The 20,914-nt window shown below is 36.0% G+C and overlaps 1 protein-coding gene across 1 annotated transcript in view; it reads right to left on the bottom strand.

The window, feature by feature from the left end:
- ANO5 (anoctamin 5) overlaps positions 1 to 20,914 on the bottom strand; it is a 68,051-nt gene that overhangs the window by 11,091 nt on the left and 36,046 nt on the right. Inside the window, exons 8-16 of the mRNA XM_040980264.1 lie at positions 19,633 to 19,746; positions 17,049 to 17,164; positions 12,532 to 12,666; positions 12,169 to 12,274; positions 12,005 to 12,065; positions 9,370 to 9,521; positions 6,597 to 6,671; positions 3,458 to 3,680; positions 578 to 747 (exon numbers count right to left, since the gene is read on the bottom strand). Of these exons, the coding sequence (XP_040836198.1) occupies positions 578 to 747; positions 3,458 to 3,680; positions 6,597 to 6,671; positions 9,370 to 9,521; positions 12,005 to 12,065; positions 12,169 to 12,274; positions 12,532 to 12,666; positions 17,049 to 17,164; positions 19,633 to 19,746 (1,152 nt within the window). The remainder of the gene's footprint in view (positions 1 to 577; positions 748 to 3,457; positions 3,681 to 6,596; positions 6,672 to 9,369; positions 9,522 to 12,004; positions 12,066 to 12,168; positions 12,275 to 12,531; positions 12,667 to 17,048; positions 17,165 to 19,632; positions 19,747 to 20,914) is intronic.

The following is a 20,914-nucleotide window of genomic DNA, read 5'->3' as shown; positions in this document are numbered from 1 at the left end:
CAAGGTAATTGCTACTTCTTTGCAAGAGATCTTCAATAATAAAAAAATCACTTCATATTTCATAGCTGACTGCAAAATTATGGGAACTGTAATGTTTATCACACGGCAGCCTCTAGGTGTGGACAGTGTTAGTGCCAGGGCTTCTTTAGTTTTTAAAGTTTGATGTATTTATTTGAAAGCCCAGATGAACAGAGAGAATCATGTTCTTTCTGCTGGTTCATTCCCCAAATGGCCTCAACGGCCAGAGATGGCCTGTTCTTAAGTCAGTGGTCAGGAAATTCCTCTGGGTCTCCTATGTGGGTGGCAGGGGTCCAAGGACTTGAGTCATGTTTCCTTTGCTTTCCCCGGGACTATTAGCAGAGAGTTGGTCCAGAAGGGGAGCAGCTAGAACTTGAACCAGTTTCCATGTCAGATGTCGGCATCACAGCAAATGACTTCGCCTGCTACCCAGCAACACCAGCCCCTCGACCTCTCTTGCCACTAGGCGACGCACCTGTTTGGTCTTAGGCACCCACAAAGTATCTAGTGATTACTGAATTATTGACATCACATACCTTCCTTCTCAAAAAATCCTTACCTCTTCACTTCTCCAAGTATTAAACAAGTATATGTATTTTCCAGGATAGCCCACAAACTTTCCTTTAAAGAAAGCCACGTAGAAGCAGGAAGAGTAATAATTCACAAACTGAAACAGGAACATCTTCAAGGTCAGACTGCTCTCATATTCCTGGTAAGTTCGAGGGATTTCTGGCAATTTAAAAATACCAAGACTTAGGTACTATCCTGTTTTCTTTGAAATTTTAAAATATTTGACTTTACTTATTTAAGAAATTTTGAGAATCAGAGAGACACAGAATGTTCCCATCTGTTGGTTCACTCCAAAAAAAAAAAAAAAAAAAAAGCCAGAAAAGGCAAAGGCAGGACCAGACCAGATCCAGGAGCTTTTAACTTAATCCAGGTCTCCCATGGGAAAGGCAGGAACCTAGCCACACCCATGGGGAATGCATTAGCAAGAAGCTGGACCAGAGCAAGGACTCAATCTCGTGCACTCCAGTATGAGACATGGGCATCTCAGCTACTGCCATAACTGTGAGGCCAAAAACCCACTCTTCATATCCATCTTACTGCTTTCATTTTTACTTACTTCTGTTTTTTTCTTGAATTTTCTACTTCCTGGGACAAGTGAACGTCTAGTCACAGTATTCTGAGATTGTACAGAAATATGCCTCACTCTGGGCAAAGCAGATTAGGGACTCGTGCTTTGTACCAAGACTTTTGGATTAATTCAACTACTGGAATGGCTTAGAAAACAGTTACTATTGGGCCTGACACGGTGGCCTAGCAGCTGAAGTCCTCGTCTTGAACGTGCCAGGATCGTAAATGGGCCCCGGTTCTAATCCCAGTGACCCCACTTCCCTTCCAGCTCCCTGCTTGTAACCTGGAAAAGCATTCAAGGATGGCCTAAAGCCTTTGGACCCTGCATGCACATGGGAGATCCAGAAGAGGCTCCATGTTCCTGGCTTTGGATAGACGCAGCTCTGGCCATTTCGGTCACTTGGAGAGTGAATCATCGGATGGAAGATCTTCCCCTCTGTCTCTCCTCTCTCTCTCTCTCTCTGTCTCTCTCTATATATGTATATATATATATATATATATTTTTTTTTTTTTTACTTTTCAATAAAAAATAAATCTTATAAAACAGTCAATACCCCATTCTGAGGAGTATTAAACTTCTCAGGGTTTTTTCCCCAGTTATAATATAGAATGCAAATCTATTTAAGTCAGAAGAAATTTGTACAAACGTCAAAACAGTATATGGTATGCCTAAATATGTCAGCTGTCTTTATTCTTACTGATTTCAGTCATGTTTGTCAAGGGCAATGATTTCTAACTAAGCTACATTTTCCTCTTATGAATTAAATGGCCACTTCAATCTTGAGACTAGTGTGATGCTAAATGGTGGGAGAAGTACTAGCTATCTTCCATCTCTAGTTATAATGCGTGGTCACTATTTTTATTTGATGTATCTTAAAGACAACAAAATATTAAATCCCATTCACATCACACCAGATCATCATAAAGCCAGAAAGAGTAAGGTAACATTTTTTTTGAGTTTATTCTCTCCCAACCTCATGAGCTAATACGCACCCACAGAAGTACCCAAAAAGAAACAAATTATTCCAGAGGCACAGACAATTCCTTCATTTCAAGGAAGTCGTAGGACACCCTTACATGATTTCTAATGTGAACTTGCGTGATTCTTCTCATTGAATAAAGTTGGGACTGTTGAGGTACTTCCAAAAGCAGTTCATCTGCTGTACTTTTTTTTTTTTTGGCTGATGACAGCAGAGGAAAATAAGATATAAAATAAAATAAAGCAAAACTCTTAAGAGTGTTTAATGGAGTCGAATCAATAACATGTCTGTTTCTGTGTTTCAGTGAGCGTGACATCCCTGCACAGTGTTGAAGGAGCGACATGGGCTCCGATGGCAGGATACTCGGAGAAGAGGCTGAGCCAGGAAATGCACAGCTCTTATCCTTTGTCTAAGTCGCCTGTGGAGAGACCAAAGCAGCTGTGCACTAGGTTCCCCAGGATTGAATCCTTCACTTCACTTGTGACTTCCGTTCACCATCCCACTGAACTTCAGCAAGAATTTCAATATCATGACAAAATCTTCCGGGTGCTCTAAGACAGCAACTGAGACAATAAAATCAGTACGTTTTTGAATTGTGAATTTTTCAAGATTTCTTTTGTTCTATTTTTCTCATCATTTCTTCCGAAGTCAAATACATTGTAAGAACCATACATATGATACACAAATTATCTATGTTTAGAGAAAATTGAGGATTACACATAGAATTTAGACCAACCCACCAGAGGATGTTAAAACAAGAATACTCAAAAAAGGCCTATGGAGTAAAAATTTTCTTCTTGTTTTTTTTTTTTAAGATTTATTTTTATTATTTTTTATTGGAAAGGCGGATATACAGAGAGGAGAGACAGAGAGGAAGATCTTCCATCCGATGAATCACTCCCCAAGTGAGCGCAACGGCTGATGCTATGCCTCTTCTGGGTCTCCCACGCGGGTGCAGGGTCCCAAAGCTTTGGGCCGTCCTTGACTGCTTTCCCGGGCCACAGGCAGGGAGCTGGAAGGGAAGTGGGCCTGCCAGGTAGAATCAGCGCCCATATGGGATCCCGGGCGTGCAAGGTGAGGACCTTAACCACTTGCGCCACCGTGCTGGGCCCCTTCTTGGTTTTTTGTGCTTTCATTATAATGGGCCTATGTATGGCTTTTAGAGGACTCTGGAATATCAGCCTATAGGTCTACCCACACAGAAAACTCCCTTGAAATGTATATACAGAAAATGAACACTCCAGAAGACGATTCAGAAAATGAAAATATAGCATGACTAGAAACCCATTTTCAGGGACATATTGATGATTTGGCTAGCTTACCCATTTTTGTAATCCAGGCAGATATCTTTTCATAAAAGAAATTCAAGATCAAGATGATTACAAAGTTCAAGCATGATCCTGTAAGTGCTGTGGTTAACTGGGGAGTCAGGAACCTTCTGACAGGCTCCAAGGTCGCCTCGCTCTGAATAAAACTGGCAAATATACCAAACACTGACAGGCGGTACACAATTACAGCTACCATGCAGGCGACGACAAGAGTCATCTATGGAAGGGAAACAAACAGTTGGTCACATTTGTCTCTGCATTTCCATGATGTGTGTGTGTGTGTGTGTGTGTGTGTGTGTATCTGAAACACACTATTTTCTTCACCTCATTGTACTAAGCTTATCAGCTCATATATGCAAAGCAAATTAAGTCATTCTCTGTTACTACAGATGATACAAAATGAAAACTAGCGAGATAAAATGTTTTCATTGCTTATCCTCTAGACTCAGCCTCTACAGGGACTGGCAAGTTACAGTCAGAAGGCCACATCCTATCACAGCCTCCCCTCCTCTTGCATAGATAGTCTTGAAGCTTAAATTTTATTTTTGTATTGGTAAGTATCATAAATAAAATTTTCATACAATTATTTGCCCTCTGATCATTTACAGAAAAATTAGCTGGTCAAATTTTGCTTACAATTAAACAGAATGAATATACTTACTTTCCAAAGAAAAATATATTTAAGGATTTAATTTTCCTTGGAATGTTGTCTTTAGTATTTTTTTTAAAGATTATTTTTATTGGGAGGCAGATATACATAGAAGAGGTATGTTGCTGATTCACTCCCCAAATGGATGAAATGGCTGGAGCCAGGATGTTCTTCCAGGCCTCCCAAGCAGGTGCAGGGTCTCAGGGCCTTGGGCCATTCTCTACTGCTTTCCCAGGCCACACGTAGGGAGCTGGATGGGGAGTGGAGCAGTCAGGATACAAACCGGTATTCAAATGAGATGCCAGTGCATGTAAGGCGAGCATTTAAGCCATTAGGCTATTGAACTGGACCCTGTATGTTTAGTAATTCAAGTATTTATACAGAGTGTGTATTAATTTAGTATAGTTCCGACATTGCAAAACTATAGAAATAAATTTTATATAAATTTTGGAAGGTTTTATTCTAAAAATTGAGGAATGTAAAACAAATTGCTAAGAACAAGACACAAAAAAGCAGATTATTCATTCTGGTACCATATTAAAGCTTTCTCTCAAAAAACATCCCAAATTGATTTTTGTCTCTCTTTCTATATTATCTCATCTGTTCAATGTTTGCTAAGCCATCTTAGAAAACATGCTTCTATTGAAGTTAAGAACATTAATAGCTTTAACAAGAATTGTTCAAGATAAAAAATAAACGATAAATGTACTGTTTACATTAAACTATTGTTTGCAACATTGAATGAATTATACTTCAGAGAGTAACACCACCCAGTTGCTACATTTAAAGCCAAGAGTAAAGAGAGCACCAAGATGCAAGGTGTAGGAGAACAGACAGGAAATGCTCATAGATTAAAATCATAGAGAACTCTAACAGCTAAATGGCATAGATAAAAATGCCTTCCAAAAGGCATGTGCTAATTAAATTGTCCACCTAGTATAACAATCATCCTTTGCATATTTCATTGAGGAGCAAATTTAATTTTATGAATTGATTATTCATTTTTGGTAGATCTTTAAAGTGAAGATAAACTAAACTAATGGTCTTCCTGAAACTAACCAGAGAGTACAATAAAAGTAGATTTGTTACTCTATTTTGCTTACAAGTTATTAATTAATAAAGTGTTGCATGCAATTTTTTGCTTCTTAACAGGGCTGTTCTTAAAGTTTAATTATAGAAAGTCTATGTAAGTTACCATTTATTTTAGATAAGAAGTGTTATCAAGATTAAAAAAAAGACAAGAAAGGGTAGGACAGGGGATAGCTTAAGAGTCATTGGCTTATATCAAAGAAAACATATCACATTTTTTTTCTATTTTGGGATTGGCTTATTTCACCAAGCATAATGGTCTCCAGTTGGGATCATTTTGTTGCAAATGGTAAAATTTCTCTCTCTCTCTCCTTTTTAATTCTACCAGTCAGTTATTTAATGTCCATGACATTGCTGATGCAGACAATATCAGCATCCCATTGTCTAGAGACGTCCAACAGTTTCGTTGGGAGCCCAGCTTTGATTTGGAAGTAGGGGTGCATATTGAATTGTATCTTCCCATCTGGATATGGTAGTCTCAATGACTCCATCACCATACGTTCCCTTAAGTGAGAAGCCATAAAATAATGTCAACAACAGATATGAAGTTAAAACAAAGACAAAATGAACAAAGAAAAAGAACTGCCACCATAGAGTTGAAAAAATGTGCCACTGAATAACCAACGTGTGGTTGATAAAAAGAAAACACAAATAACAGGTAAACATGTATATATACAATTCTCATAAATGAATTTTATAATGAAGACTAGCATACTGGGAAGTAAAGATATACTGCTGTATGCATCTCTAATTCCAAATAAAAAGAGCACTCTCAATGAAACTGGTAAATACATCTTGATAATACAATACTGGATTTCTACCATGGCCTGAACCTACAATGCCACGATACACTTAAATAGTAGAATGTTGGACTTGTGACTCGTACTGATGGACTAGACTACTGTAATAATCTGGAAGGAAACAGTGGGACAGAGAATAAGGAGGGTGGAAGGAGGGTGCAAGGAGAGGTGGAGAGGGGGATCCATATACTTGCAAAGCCACATCATAGAAAATAGAAATTTAAAAAGTGTTCTTAATAAACACACTCAAAGACAAAACTGAAAAAAAAAAAAAGGAATGGATGGGAAACAGAGAAGCCAGTTATGAAGCAAGCTGTGATATATAATGTTGGTATTGCAGGTAGCATTTTACCTGTTGTGCCACAGATGCCACCCATAGCAAAAATAAATAAAGAGTCATTGCATGCAGTTTTATGTTATTGCAAAACATGAAAAGCAAAGAGGAAGGAGAGCAGGAAGTACAATATCATTTTTGGATTTTTACCTATCAATTCCACAAGATTGGTTCTTTTTATTTTAGTAAACAGATAAGACTGTTGAGGTAATCCTCAGAACAGCTTTTTAGAAAGAGGGCAATGTTCAACAGAGTACTCACCCATAATGTCACTGTGGCTCCTGATAAAACATACCACGGTATACGACTCCACAGAGGCATGTGGGGTTCCATTTCCTGTAAGGGTGAAAACAGTCAGAGACAAACTCGACATCTGCCCTCAAAGCTGGAGCTCCAAACAGCAGCCAAAAATCATACAGCTGAGCTGAAGGACGAGCCTACATTCTATCGGTGGGTCCTTGCCCACAAATAGGAAATTTCAGGACTCAGATTATCACACACATTACAAGAGACATAATGGACCCACATGATGTCTTCAGTTTTCGGGGATGGTATAATAGATGAAGGAAACCACATCAAAACCTGAGAGCTGCTGTTTGCAGGAGGATAATCTAATGGCACAGCTTCACTGCCAATCAGATGAAGAACACTGATCTACAGGATGTTAAACTGGATGTTCTCTTCATAAACTTTCTTGTAGATTCATTTACTTATTTATTTGAAAGGCAGAGTGATGGAGGGCAGCCAGTGCTGGGTCAGGCCAAGGTCAGGAGTCTGCAGCTCTAGCGAAATATTTCAGATCGCCTCTACTACTTTCCTGGACACAAAAAAAGGATTATCGATTGGAAATGAAGCAGCCAGGAATCCAACTGACACTCTGACATGAGATGCCAACATTGTAAGCAATGGCTTAATTCCCTGCACCATAACACCAGCCCGGCTTCCTTTCATGTTTTTGTATAGCTGTGTAATCCCACATAGTTCAGGAGCCTCAACTTCTCAACATTTGGGTTTTAATATCACTAATGGAAAGTAAAGTTACAGCAGCTGAGCATCATACCACATCCGACACAGTTTATTTACCCCAGAGAAGACTGACACATGGTAAATGAGTTGTCAGGAACAATTTGAAATCAAGTAATTTTAGAGGTTTTCAGGAGGACTGAATGCAAAGAGAACTCTCAAAAGAGAAAACAGAGCCTCCAAGACCTCTGCAGAACTTCAGAATTGTATTATGCATATTCATGTATACAGATTCAATGCATGTATGCCCTCATGTGAATATAGGTTTGTTTGTGGATGTGTGTGTGGTGTGAGTCTCTGCATGTGTGTTCTCTTAATGCAGAGCCAAATGTGAAAATTCTGACTATGTCCAAGCACCAAAGAATTGTTGCAATTAGAAATAAATCTATGTATTTAAAAAAGCATTAAGGCTACATGAAGTAGATGATTGACAATGAACCATTACATAAGCATTTTCAAGTAGTTTCACATGTAAACATTCAACATAGGTCTATATCTTTACCTATTAAATTTTGGAAAGCCAGCTGACATATTTTAATCTCAAAATAAGAATAAATGAATATTGTTGCTAATGTGTCAATATTTTAAAAATATATCTCATATATCACCCAAACTGTTGTTGCATTTTTCTGGAGATTTTTTTTTCTTTATTCATTAATTGTGTGTGTGTGTGTGTGTGGTTTTGACACAGTAGTTACAATACATCTTGGGATGTCAGGCATACATACTGTACAGGAGTAGCAGTTTGAGCACCAGCTTTACCTCCAGTTCCAGCTTCTTGGTACATTACCCTGGGATGGCTTGTATCCTGCGATGCCTTGTATCCTGGGATGGCCTGTGCCCAGGGATGACCTGCACCCTAGGATGGCCTGCACCCTGGGATGGCTTGTATCCTGGAATGGCTTGTATCCTGGGATGGCTTGTGTCCTGGGATGGCCTACACCCTTGGATGGCTTGTGCCCAGGGATGGCCTGCACCCTGGGATGGCTTGTATCCTGAGATGGCTTGTACCCTGGGATGGCTTGAACCCTGGAATGGCTAAGTGGCTGAGTCATTGGCATCCTTTATGGTGAACCTGGATTCAGTTTCAGTTTCTTGAGTTTGGCTCAAGACAGCCTGGACTACTGTGATATTTGGGGACTAACCCAGTAGATGGAAGATGTTTCTCTTTTTCTGCCTTTCAAATAAAATGCAAATATTAAATAAGAATATTTACAGTGAATTCCTAAGCCATGAAAAGAATTTTAATGTCACACCCAAAATAGTGTCCTTAACAGAGCAGAGAGTTGTACTAAAAAGCAGTGTTTGAACCATGCTCCATTTTGTTTTTTAATAGCAGTGAGTAAAACAGTGATAACAGAATATGAAAAGAATTGGGTCTTCATAATGTATGCCCAAGATTTTGATCTTTAAAGACAAAATCCCTTCCAAACTCACATGGTAAATTGAGGAACCAAGAAGTCAAATAAACCTCTCAAAAATATATGGCCAGTTTTGCAGGTAAGCATTCTGAATTCTGGATTTCTCTGCCATCAGCACATAGCAAAAAATGAATTTCGTACTATGATAAATCATAAAGGATTATGTGAAAAAAATTGGATCTAATAAAATAATCACAAATCCACTATCTTAATCCAACTATTTTGATTTTGTGTATTAACTTAGTATCATCCATGTCTATTTATTAATGTACAAAGCTTGCCATATACACAGTATTAAAATTACATAGGCCATGTTATGATGTCTTTGATTTGCTTTAAAATATACTGCTGGCATAAATAAGATGGGGTATAAAACAAGCAAGTGTCCATGAACTAAAAATGACTTGGAGCTGGATGACAGATCCATCCATAGATTTCATTATAATACTCCTTACAAGTGAAGAAATGTGTATGGTTTGTGTGTTGGGCAATATTTTGTAGGAAATTAAAATATGTATTGTCATTTGAAAGACAACCTATAGCAAGCGTCTATTAAAATAAGCTTCTCCTTTCTCTGTTTATAAATTTACCCTGGTAACCGTATTCATTTTCCTCTGTTTACACATAGCTTCAAATTCGGGTCTCAGCTGAAGCTGTTGCTGTTCCTCCTCAAAGTCCACTAGGTCCCATTGGTATTCCAATGTGGCTTGTCGCTGTTTCCAAAACTCCAGAACTAATGTGACTACAGCGGAATATACACAAAGACAGACACAATCAAAAGATGGAGAATTAAAGTTATGATATCCAAAATACTCCTTCCACTTCTCTAACTACTTTGGCTGTGTGACAGTTCATATGTTTCAGGCAGCTTTTCTGTCACTGTTAATGCTTTTAAAACAATTACCAATTACTACTGTTGCAATGCTACGATACAGTAGCACTAAAATAACTCATGTGAAAATTTAAGTTCAATTCTTGGTGATTGAGGGAGGATATTTTTTTTGTTTCAGCTTTATTTCTTTTTGATAATCTGATTATTAAGCAATAAAAATTTTTACATGTCTCTCACTAAAATTACTCTAGGCATTAATTTCAATTTCACAGGTATACTAAAGGAAAGCAAAATTCCCCAACATAATTTGTCACTCTGTCCTCTTCCTTCCCATCCACTTCTCTTTCCCCTTCATTCCTCTCTGATCTCTCTCTCATCTTTCTTTTAATCCTCATCCTTCCATATTCTCTTTTACTTTCTTCCCTCCTTCTCTTATTGTATACATAAGTTCAACTCTTGAGGGGACAATCGCATATTTACAGAAACTACATGAAGTAGTAAGTATAGGATTAAAAAAATTTTTTTTTGACAAAATCAACACACCGATGCAATTCAGCATCAATATCGACACCAGGACACGATTAACAATCCACAAACCTACTGTATAATACTTCTAAGACAAACATGTAATTAGTACCCTAGCTTCCAATATCATAATCTTTTCTGTCTTAGCTTACATAAGTGGTATCATGCAGCTAGTATCTATTTGTATAAACTTTTCTCAACCAGTCTTGCATGCAATTGTTCTTATATGTGCCAAAAGTTCATTTATATTTATTACTGTATGCTATCACATTGTTTCATTAAATCATGTATTTTTTTTCTCCCTTCCTTACTTGATGTACATTTAAAGGGCTTTTTGTTTGTTTGTTTGTTTTTGTCATCACTTTGGGTGTGAACCAGTGGGCAGATCTTTCTCTACTTTTCTCTATAAATCTGTCTTTCCAATAAAAAAATTAAATCAAATATTTCTCCTTCTCTTTTCTGAATTTGAGTTTAAACTTCTCTTCAGGTCTTAACTGCCAAGCAGAAATGACAGAACCACCCCTCTAATTTTGATTTTTTTTCACATGGATCAAACAATTACTCCCTAGTTTTGAAATGCACATCTTTGTGCTTATTACATATTCTTTTCCATTTTATTTTGGAGACGCACAAACAAAGGAGAGGTCTTCTTTTAGCTCTTTCATTCACTAAATGCTTGCAGTATCTGGGGCCAATCCAGTCTGTAACTGGAAGCTAGGAACTGAATCTAGGCTTCTCATGTAAGTAGCAGGGACCCAAATCCCTGGGCAATTGCTTACTGCCTTCTAGGATGTGTATTAGCATGAAGATGGTTGGAGTCAGAATCAGGACTTGAATCAGGCACTCCAATATGAGACAGGTTGTGTCTAGTCATATTTGGAAAGGAAGAAGCCCATTTCCCTTCGAGTTCCCAAGTGTCTGTGTAATACATATGTGTATATATATCTATATCTATATACACACACACATATTTTGCTGAGTTATTCTTAATAAAATAGTAAAAATCTATTTTCCCACTGGCAGAAGTAAGAATTGCAAGACATCCAACTTCCCACTAAACAGAAAAAAGAGAAGTGCCAGGTTCAATATTTATAAAATTAAGATGAACTCTACTTTCTATGTGGGATTTTAAATAAATAGAGGTAGAATATAGAACAAGAAATAGAACCATTTATGGTGGATTTAGACTAAAATACCACTTGGTAGTTCTCAATAGTTTTTTTTTTATCTTTTTATTATTAAAAAAAGTTTGATAATTTGAAAGGTAGAATTACAGTTAGGAAGGGAGTGAGAGATAGAGATGATAGAGGGGGAGAAGAAGAGAGAGAGTTGGAGAAAGCATGATGGAGACAGAGTGACGGGGTGGAGATGGAGAAAGAGAGAGAAAAATCTCCCATTGCTAGTTCAGTCCCCAAATGGCCACAAAGTTCAGAACCGAACCAGGAGCCAGGGTCTTCCATGTGACTACAGGGGCAAAAGCACTTGAGTCATTATCCTCCTGCTTTTTGAGGAACAGGATCCTGGAAAGGAAGTGGAACAACCAGGCCTCAAGCAGGCATCCATAAGTGATGCCAAACATTGTGGTTAGCTCTAGCTGTTTTTCAATCTCATTTCAGTTTATACCAATGACTCATTATCATTCATTCACCAAATATTTATGTTAGTCTTTCCTGAGTAAAGTACATTCTGAGTTTTTCCTGTGGCACTGGAAGAGAGCAGGAGTGTAACAGATTTGATGCTACAAAATTGTACCACCTCTTAAAAACAGAGCAGGTTTCTTTAAGACACCTTTGTGGAATAAAGACCAAGGATTTCTCCATCATGTAAACTCAAATTATAACAGACAAGGCAATGAACTGTGTACTTACCCCAAACTCCCATGAATATTGCAAAGAACACTGTTGACTCGTTATCAAATAAGTGGGAAAACTGCAAATATAATAACAATGTCTCAGACAACTTAATAATACCAAATATAGTACAAAAGGAAGTAAATTGTAAGTTTTTCCAACATAGCTCAAGGTTCACATACCTTTGAAGCCAAACATGTAGAATTTAGTCTCCAAAAATCACATACCACATCACAGAGAGGGCACATAATCAGCTTACCTCCAATTTCAGGGTCACAGATTTCAATGCTGCAAGGGGAACAGTGAAGCTATTTGAAAAGGGACTTTCTTTGGTTGAATATATAAGCTTTCTCCAAACAACAACTTATATAACCTCTTACATGGGCAGCAGTTTCAGTAAGGGTCAACTTGCAGCAGTTGTTGACTCTTAACGGACCATCATTAAAGACATTTTCAATAAAGCACATGTCAATGAATTAACAGCAGTCACACTTAAGACAAAATACTTTCTTCCCCTCCTACTTGGACAATTCAATGGTACTTACCTACTCTGGCTACCATGCATTGATAATAAACCATAAATAAAACAGGATAAGCCAACCACAGCTGCAATGAATAGCATTTCAGTGTAAAATCCAAGAAAGGCAAAATAAATTCCAATCTTTTCTCCAAAATAATGCCTGGGAAAGAAAATAAAAATAGATTCAGAAGGAGGAAGAATGCTACCATCCAGGGAGCCTCTGTTTCATATTCAGACAGGCAAATATCTGTCTGGCTCCCATGCTTTGAGACATGTAATTTTGGTGAAATTATTAAATCCTCCTAAAATGAATTTCTACCTCATGAAACATATGATAAGCCTTCTATGTGTATTCCATAAGCATCTGGAGGAATGGAGGAAGGGATAAAAGAAATAGCACATAGAAATTGGAGGCCACATACAAGAGTTTTATTAAAAATGAAAACCTTGAATGTATATTAGTGTGATTGGCATCTCATGAACTTATTGTGTATCAGCCTTGTCTGTTGTCTGTACTGCTGTGCAACAGCAGCCTTTCTGATTTGTGTTTGTGAAGCTACCTAATCGAACATTCAGCTGCAATTGTAATGTAAATAGAAAACATGTTATTATAAAAGTAAAAAAAAAATGGTAGGTATATGCAATGGAACAAAGTCTAGTATCCTATTGCAAAGATATATTTAATAGCTTTAATGGGGGTCCTCCTTTTATTTGGGAGTAGAGATGCATACTGCAATATATCTCAACTTCCTCGTACGTTACCCTGCATTATACAATTGATTTATAAAAATGTATGTATTTACATATTTACCATATATTTACTAAACTTTTATTTGGCATGAAGGTTGCCTTATATCAGAAAGAATATGTTTGTCCTTTTGGGATTGGCTTATTTCACTGGGTATAATGGACTTGAGCTGGGATCATTTGTTTACAAGTGGTAGAATCTCATTCTTTTTAATGGCTGAATAGATTCCATGGAGTAGATACTTGTAGATACTTGCAGATTTTTTTATCCGTCTGTATTTTGATGAGCACCTGGGTTTTTTGCATGTTTTCGGTCTTGCAGATTGTGACCGTATCACAATTTCCATAATCCTTCACATTTTTATCATTTACATATTCTTACAGAATTGTGACCATAGGAGAGTCCTTCAATGATTTAATAAAAATTCCCATAAAAATATATGTCTTCAGCTTTTGCTTTTGCTATATTTTTAACAGGCTATATCTCCCAACTTTTTTGATAGATATCAGTTGCCCAAATCTGCAAGCTTTGTCAAGATTTCTGAGAAATACAGAATCTTAGGTTCTTTCTTTTATAGTAGCTCTTTATTTTTTCATCTGCATATATATATTTACTTTTTATCATTTCATTTACATTAGGTGAATGTGTTTACAGCAGAAATTAGCAACATAATGTTAAATCCTACCCTATACTCCATCCTTCTCAGGTTCCCACATTCCCTCCCCCTTATTTATTTACTTATTTTAAATGTTTTACAGTGACATATATTTTTCTAAAAAAAAAACCGTAAATTTATTTTTTAATTGAAAGTCAGATTTACAGAAAGACTGAAAGGAACAGAGAGAAGGAAATTGTTCATCCACTGGTTCACTCCCCAAGTGGCCACAATGGCCAGAGCTGGGCTGTTTCAAAGCCAGGAGACAGGAACTTCTTCCAGGTTTGGCACATGAGCCTATGGGCTCAAGGACTTGGACCACATTGACAAAAAGCTGGAATGAAAGTGGAACATCTGAGACTCAAAACAGAACCCATATGGGATGCTAGCACTGCAGACGTAAGCTTAATATAATATGCTACAGCCCTGGTCCCAACATGCTTACACTGCACTTCATAATCACTCTGCATTAGGCAAAGGAAAAAAAAAAAACTTGCTTCTTAAGAGTATAAATAGACTTTAAATAACAATCAAACCTCAAAATGCCAATTTCACCCTTATAGATTACATTCTCTGTATTCTCTATAGTACTTACAACAGATCAAAGAAAATATATGAAAGAATATAGACCCCCCATTCACAAATTTGTATGTCATTCTTGGGCAGCAGCCATGCTAATCTCTGTGTCACGCTGGTTTCATTACGTGTGCTACCAACATGAGGACTTCTAGAATCTAACAGCATGTAATATAATTCCAAGAATGCATTTAATATTAAATTGAAACTTCCATGAATGCTTAAAAGTAAGGCAAATTTGTTACAAGCGTTTTAAAAAGCTATAAACTTCATTTCCCAATTAGATTTCTGAGTAAATTTACAGCATGTAATATTAGCCTATTGAACCTTTTATCCTTCAGTTTCCAAGTTTTTCCTAATTAAATAAGCATCTTTCTGCTTCTACCTTGTCCTTCCACTCTTTTCATTGATAATAAGAACCTTTGTGTTGTTTTATTTCTATTTCTAAGTAATTATGAAGCAAAACATGCTATTATATTAACCTATCATTCATGACTTCTCCAGAATTTATTCTTAAGATAAGTGAAGTTGGTTTTTTCCAGTTTTTTTTTAACATAAAATATACCAAATACTACAATATAGCATAAAGGTCAGAAATATATAAAACTTTTTTTATCTTGGGTAATATTGCATTCAACTTGTATACTTTCTATCAGGTAATGTGGACAGCCTTTTTTCTTCTTTATTTTCTATAGACTTTTGCGTAAAAAAAAAAAAAAAGGAGTTTCTGAAACAAAACTGAACAGTGTTTTTTTTTTTTTTTCTTTCTTCCTTATCCTTTTTCTTTATGATTCTTTTCCCTGGCAAATACTCTCATGTCACCTGCTGCCACAATGACATAAAAATGATAAAATGCATTTAAAATGCTTTTTCTCTTTGTGTGGGATATTCTTAATTAACTTTTTACCTTGGATCCTGGAGCTTATCTTTCAAGACATAGCTCAAGATTTAGAACCACAGTGCAACCCTTCAGTCACCTTTGTGTGCAATGAATTCCTGAGAGATGCACCCTGGTATATTCTTGACATTTTCCCCAAAGAAGTTCTTTAAAGGACCCTGACTGTCATCTCCAGCCACTCTCAGCCATAGCATGAGAGAAGTTTGCAGTATACAAGTTCCCCACACACAAGGGAAACTGCAGGGAGTCTTGCTGACTGGCAGGCACTGTTGGGTTAGGAACATGAACACTGATCATGGTTCGGATTCAGATTTAGACCTGAAGTCCCATTTTAGTCCTTTCAGCTGTGGTTTCTGGAACAATTCTACACACCAGGCTCTGCTGCGAGATGTTCAAATTTTTAGTTAATTTAATTTTCTGTTCCAGATAAGGTCAAGATTTACGGCTTAATATGGAAATCCACGTGTTTCACATCGTTTAAGGGATTTTGCTTTCTCTTTTGAATTTCCAGGCAAATTTGTTAAAAATTAATTGGACATGTATGGTTCTGTTTCTTTTTGTTATTTCATTTAGCGAGTCAGATTCACCAAAACATTACAAGAATAATTGAAAAGGCTTTCACCTGCCCTTTAACTCTGGGAACATTTGGGCCCATTTGCATTTTGTCTCTCTCTATATATTTCCTATGTTTGTGTGCATGTGCACACACACATTAACATATACAATACTTTTTCCTGAACTGCTTGGAAATAAATAGAATATATTGTGTTCCCTAATACTTCAGTACTTCATTGTTTACTGTTATGATCTGAAATATTATTATTATTCTTTTGTATAAGGATAATTATTCCTTTATGAAATTGCTACTTTTGTGACAATGTTTACTTTTATATGTTTTAGATGCCTAGCTAAAATGCATATCATTATCAATTATTTATATTAAACATTCTTTTTAAGAAAAAAATTAATTAAAAAATTTATATTTTAAGAAATAAATTTATTTTTAAAAAGGATGTCACTTTTTTTAATTTATTTTTTTATTACATTGCATTATGTGACATAGTTTCATAGGCTCTGGGATTCTCCCAACTTCTCTGATGTCACTATTGAAAAGGAAAAAAAAAGTACAACGCGTCCATATGATTGGGTTACAATAAGAGGATAAATATATTTAAAAAGCTGTTAAATTGAATGCATATGATCTGAAAACAGCTGCATTTCCGTTTTGAGGACAAAGGAAATCAGCAAGTGTTGGCAAAAATTTACAGATAACCAGCACTGATCTAAACCATCATGTGTCTGTGTATATTCAGAGTTATGAAAATAACAAACTTTAGAGAATACTTATGGCACAAACACCCTGACATTAATGCTAAGTTAACAAGTGGATAAGTAACTTATACAAGTCAATGTTGCTTTGAAAAAGAAGAATGTGGATTTGAAAGCTTAGTTAAATGCCCAAATATAGCCTCCCAAGCACTACTATACTATAGTGTCTCTCATAGATTTGGGAAATGACATTCTGCTCCAAATAAGTTACAAATGAACAAACAGAAAACCAAAAAGTAGCAAAATTCACTGGGTTAAAAAAAAATAGTAGTGTAAAAGAAAAAGAATGTAGTGCCACTGTGAATTAAACTCACATCATCAAGTTGACGAACTTACCTTATCAATTCTAAAGGTTGTTCCTTGTAAAAAACGGAAAACCGTGCCCAGTTTCGATGAAGTATGTACCTTTCATTTACAGGATTGGGAGGTTCTGATGGCTTCCAATATTGGCCCTATAAATGTTCAAGAAGACGGTTCACAGAGGGAAGAGAAAACAAACAAACAAGAGTGAAAGAAAGGAATACTGCTTTTTCCAGAAGTTCAGGAAATAGGACAAATGTTCAGTTTGACTTTTAGCTTTAGCGTTAATTTCTGCTCATGTAAAAGAATTTTCTATAATTTTTATATGCTCTTACTTGAATTCCTAAAAAAGCACAAGTTGAAGTTTCAGACTCTAACTTTATTCAAGTTGTTCCTTTCACTTCATATGCCCTTTCCTTTTGACTCAAATCCAACTATGATGTTCACAGCTCAGAGATATCATTGTATAACTGGCTAGGATATTAGAAATCGGTACACACATATTTTAGGTTAATATATATTAAATATACTTTCCGAGAAAGTAAGTTGTTGATCCAAAGTCATACTACTGATTCAGGAGGAGGCCTTTCTACTTCCCTCCACTTGCTGTTACTCATATTCCAAACAAACTTCAAATATCATAACAAACTTTAGCACTAAGAACTTGCTACTGTTTAATGCATGAGTTCTTTCCCCACTCCTAATACACTGAGCAGCTTTAGGATCCTTTCAGAGCCTGACAAGCAAAGTACTACATACAGAGGAATGCTTTAACATATTTGTCCTTCACTGCTCTTGTAGACATGTGAACTGCTGAAGACAATGTTGAATGTAAAAATCTTCATACAGTAAGCCAAAAGACTTAAATTTCCCTCCTTGGAAGCTGAACTTACTAAATAATGAGATATAAATTTTTAAAAATGTGATCTACTTATATCTGTTGTTAAAATGATTTTGTCAAGCAATAAGAAAAAGTCCCATGCATGAACTTGTATCAAGAAGAAAAAAGTGAAATGAGCACTAAACTATAGCTTTATTTATTAACTTTAAATTTCCAGTCACTACACATGCTTTTAATGAAAAGCTATTATTTTGACTCTGGAAAGGTCACAGCAAGAAATGAAATGATAAGAAGGGAATCTCTGTACTTAAATAGACAAAATTTTCAATTTCTTCAAAGACAAAGGAGATGGTCTCTTTTATGAAGAAAGATTGGTAAAGATATGTTGTGAAGTGTAATTAACCTACTTTTGATCTCTCCACTTTCATTAAAAGCAACTACTTAATCATAAGCCCCCCAAAGTTCTTTAACTCAGGTGAAAACTGTGTTCACTGTTTTAGGGGTAAAAATAGAGGATGGAAGAGAATGGTTGATTTCACTGACAATCAAGTTAAATGAAACTAAATTAAACTTCTTTTGAAAATAGTCATTTAGTTTTGAAAATCTTACTCTATTATCATAGAAAACATCAAAAGCAATTAACTAATCAATACTAAGTAGACCTAAAGTCATCTCTGTACTATTAGAAGAGGAAAGCTGAACCAACAGCTTAAGCATTTTAAGACTATGTCTTTGAAGGTTTGTAAAGTATTGCAACAACGTTACATTCCAAAACTACGGACAATGATTTGGCTGCTATTTGTTTCAATGAAAATATTTTCTTTCTTCTCTATTTCTGGGAAGAGCTGTTTGAAGAGAATGAATTATCCAAAAAGCTGTGTGTAGGTAAAAGAAAGAAAAGATCCAAGAAAATTTCTTCAAGTAATTCAGTTACATGACTTCCACAACCAAGATTTGGTGAAATTTAACCACTAATTATCCAAATTGAAATGCTTTCCCCAAATTAGGCAGTCTTGGATGGAAGGCTATGTTTTTAAGTTTGGCTCAAGGAGCATGTCATGAGAAATAATGCTTCTTTGATCTTATAAAGCTTGGCATTTTGTAAAATATCTCATTTTAAAGATTTATTTACTTTTATTAGAAAGTCAGATATGTAGAGAGGAAGCTCTTCTATTAGCTGATTTCCTCCCCAAGTGGCTGCAATGGCCAGAACTGAACTGATCAGAAGCCAGGGGCAAGGAGCTTTCTCCACACTGCCCGTTGTTTTTCAATAGTATACATTTTTTCTAAGAAATCTGTAGTCTGGAGTTCAGATTTATTGTTATGTTCCAACATTAGCAAACAGAATGTTTTACATAATGTTAAAGTTGATTAGGTATTTGGTGAACACATATAATTTATTTCCTTTACAGATTCAGAATTTTACGAGGAAATATCGGATGGGTACAGAGAGAAATTTACAAATAGTATGTGCTAACATGTCCCTTTTATGTAAGTCTAATTTTCCAAATGGTTTCTTAAGACAAATCATGTGCAAATGTAATGTTTTTGAACAAATTTCCATTTGATATAGATCAATGGCAAATGCCATTCTCTGTGTTTCAGTATCTCTGATAAACTGCTCACTTCAGAAGCAAAAAGTCTTTAGAAATTTTCCCACCATGAGAGAAAATTAACAAATTTCAAGTAAAAGGGGAAGCAAAGGGATAATTCTTTTAATAAAGTAACCTACAAATGTGGGAATGGAAAATTAGTTTAATGTTTAAAATCTATACTTACATCATGGAGAGGGTAGGCAGCTAAGTAAGTGTTAGAGCTTAGCAGTCTTTCAATCCCAAACCTTTTCTTTCCATCCTCCATGCCAAAAGGACATCGTGAAAGAATGTAGTATACCTACCAAGTAAATGCAAAGAAACCATATTATATTTCAAAACATCACATTTTCCATTTTCATTCAATCAAAATTGTAACAACACCCACTTTGTAATTTACAGGGTCTGTAGTTTGGGCAAAAATGTAGAGTTTGTGGTAGGCAAGAATTTTCAGATCTTTCAGCATTTGTTTCTGTCAAATCAACGCCTTTTTGGTGACTAAGAGTCACAATTTATTTGCTTCCTTTTCCTCTGGAATTTTTTTTTTTTTTTAGAATTTCCACCGTAGCCAGAGCTTCATGTTTAATATCACTACTAACAGTTCAGTTGGGGGAATGTGAAGTGGAATTGAACTTAGCTTGTTTACTTAGGCTGTCTTAAATAACTTTTCAACTAATAACACTGGTAATTTAGACAGATCCCTTATTTGAATTCTTGAGCGTGATTTACTAACTCAAGGTGGCCATAATGTTATAACCACTTTGTAATAATTTACAACTTTTAATATATTTATTTACTTGAAAGCAGACTTACACAGAGAGAGAGAGAGAGATAGAAGAATGGTCTTCTATCTGCTGACTTACACTCTCAGTGCCTGCAACGGTCAGGGCTGGTGCAGGCTGAAACCAAGACACAGGCACTTTGTCTTTCTCCCCACTCTGGCGGCGGTGGCCCAAGAAATTTGCCCATCTTCCACTGCTTTTCCATGTGCATTAGTAAAGGAACTGGATTAGAAAGTGAGCAACTTGGATTTGATCCGGTGCTCTTTAGAATATGAGCATGACAGGATGTGTCTCCAACATCAGCCATACTTACCAATTTTCTTCTGGGTACCATTTGATCACTGATACCTTTTGCTTTCCTATATTTGTCAGCACAATTTCATCTGTATTTTGTCTTTTAGCAACTTTAATACATGTTTGGTTGCTGAATCTAGCTTTTTAATATTGATTTCCCTCTCATATATCAGCATTTCAGGATTGCTGAGTAAGATGTATGTGTTCTTGAATCATTATTTAATATGATCAGTCATTTTAAGCAAAACTTAATGTTCTACCTTCATAAATCGATCATAACTTCTGCAGTCAAATTTTGATAAATGTTGTAATTCATATAATTATTTTACTTAGAATGATTTCTTTAGAAAAAGTTTAGCAAAATAAGAACTCTGTGTTAATAAAGAGGAAAAT

The sequence above is a fragment of the Ochotona curzoniae genome, unplaced genomic scaffold, assembly GCF_017591425.1.
Source record: "Ochotona curzoniae isolate NIBS_2020 unplaced genomic scaffold, NIBS_Ocur_1.0 contig_3432, whole genome shotgun sequence".
Classification (NCBI taxonomy): Eukaryota; Metazoa; Chordata; class Mammalia; order Lagomorpha; family Ochotonidae; genus Ochotona; species Ochotona curzoniae.
This window is presented reverse-complemented; position numbering and strand designations above follow the sequence as displayed.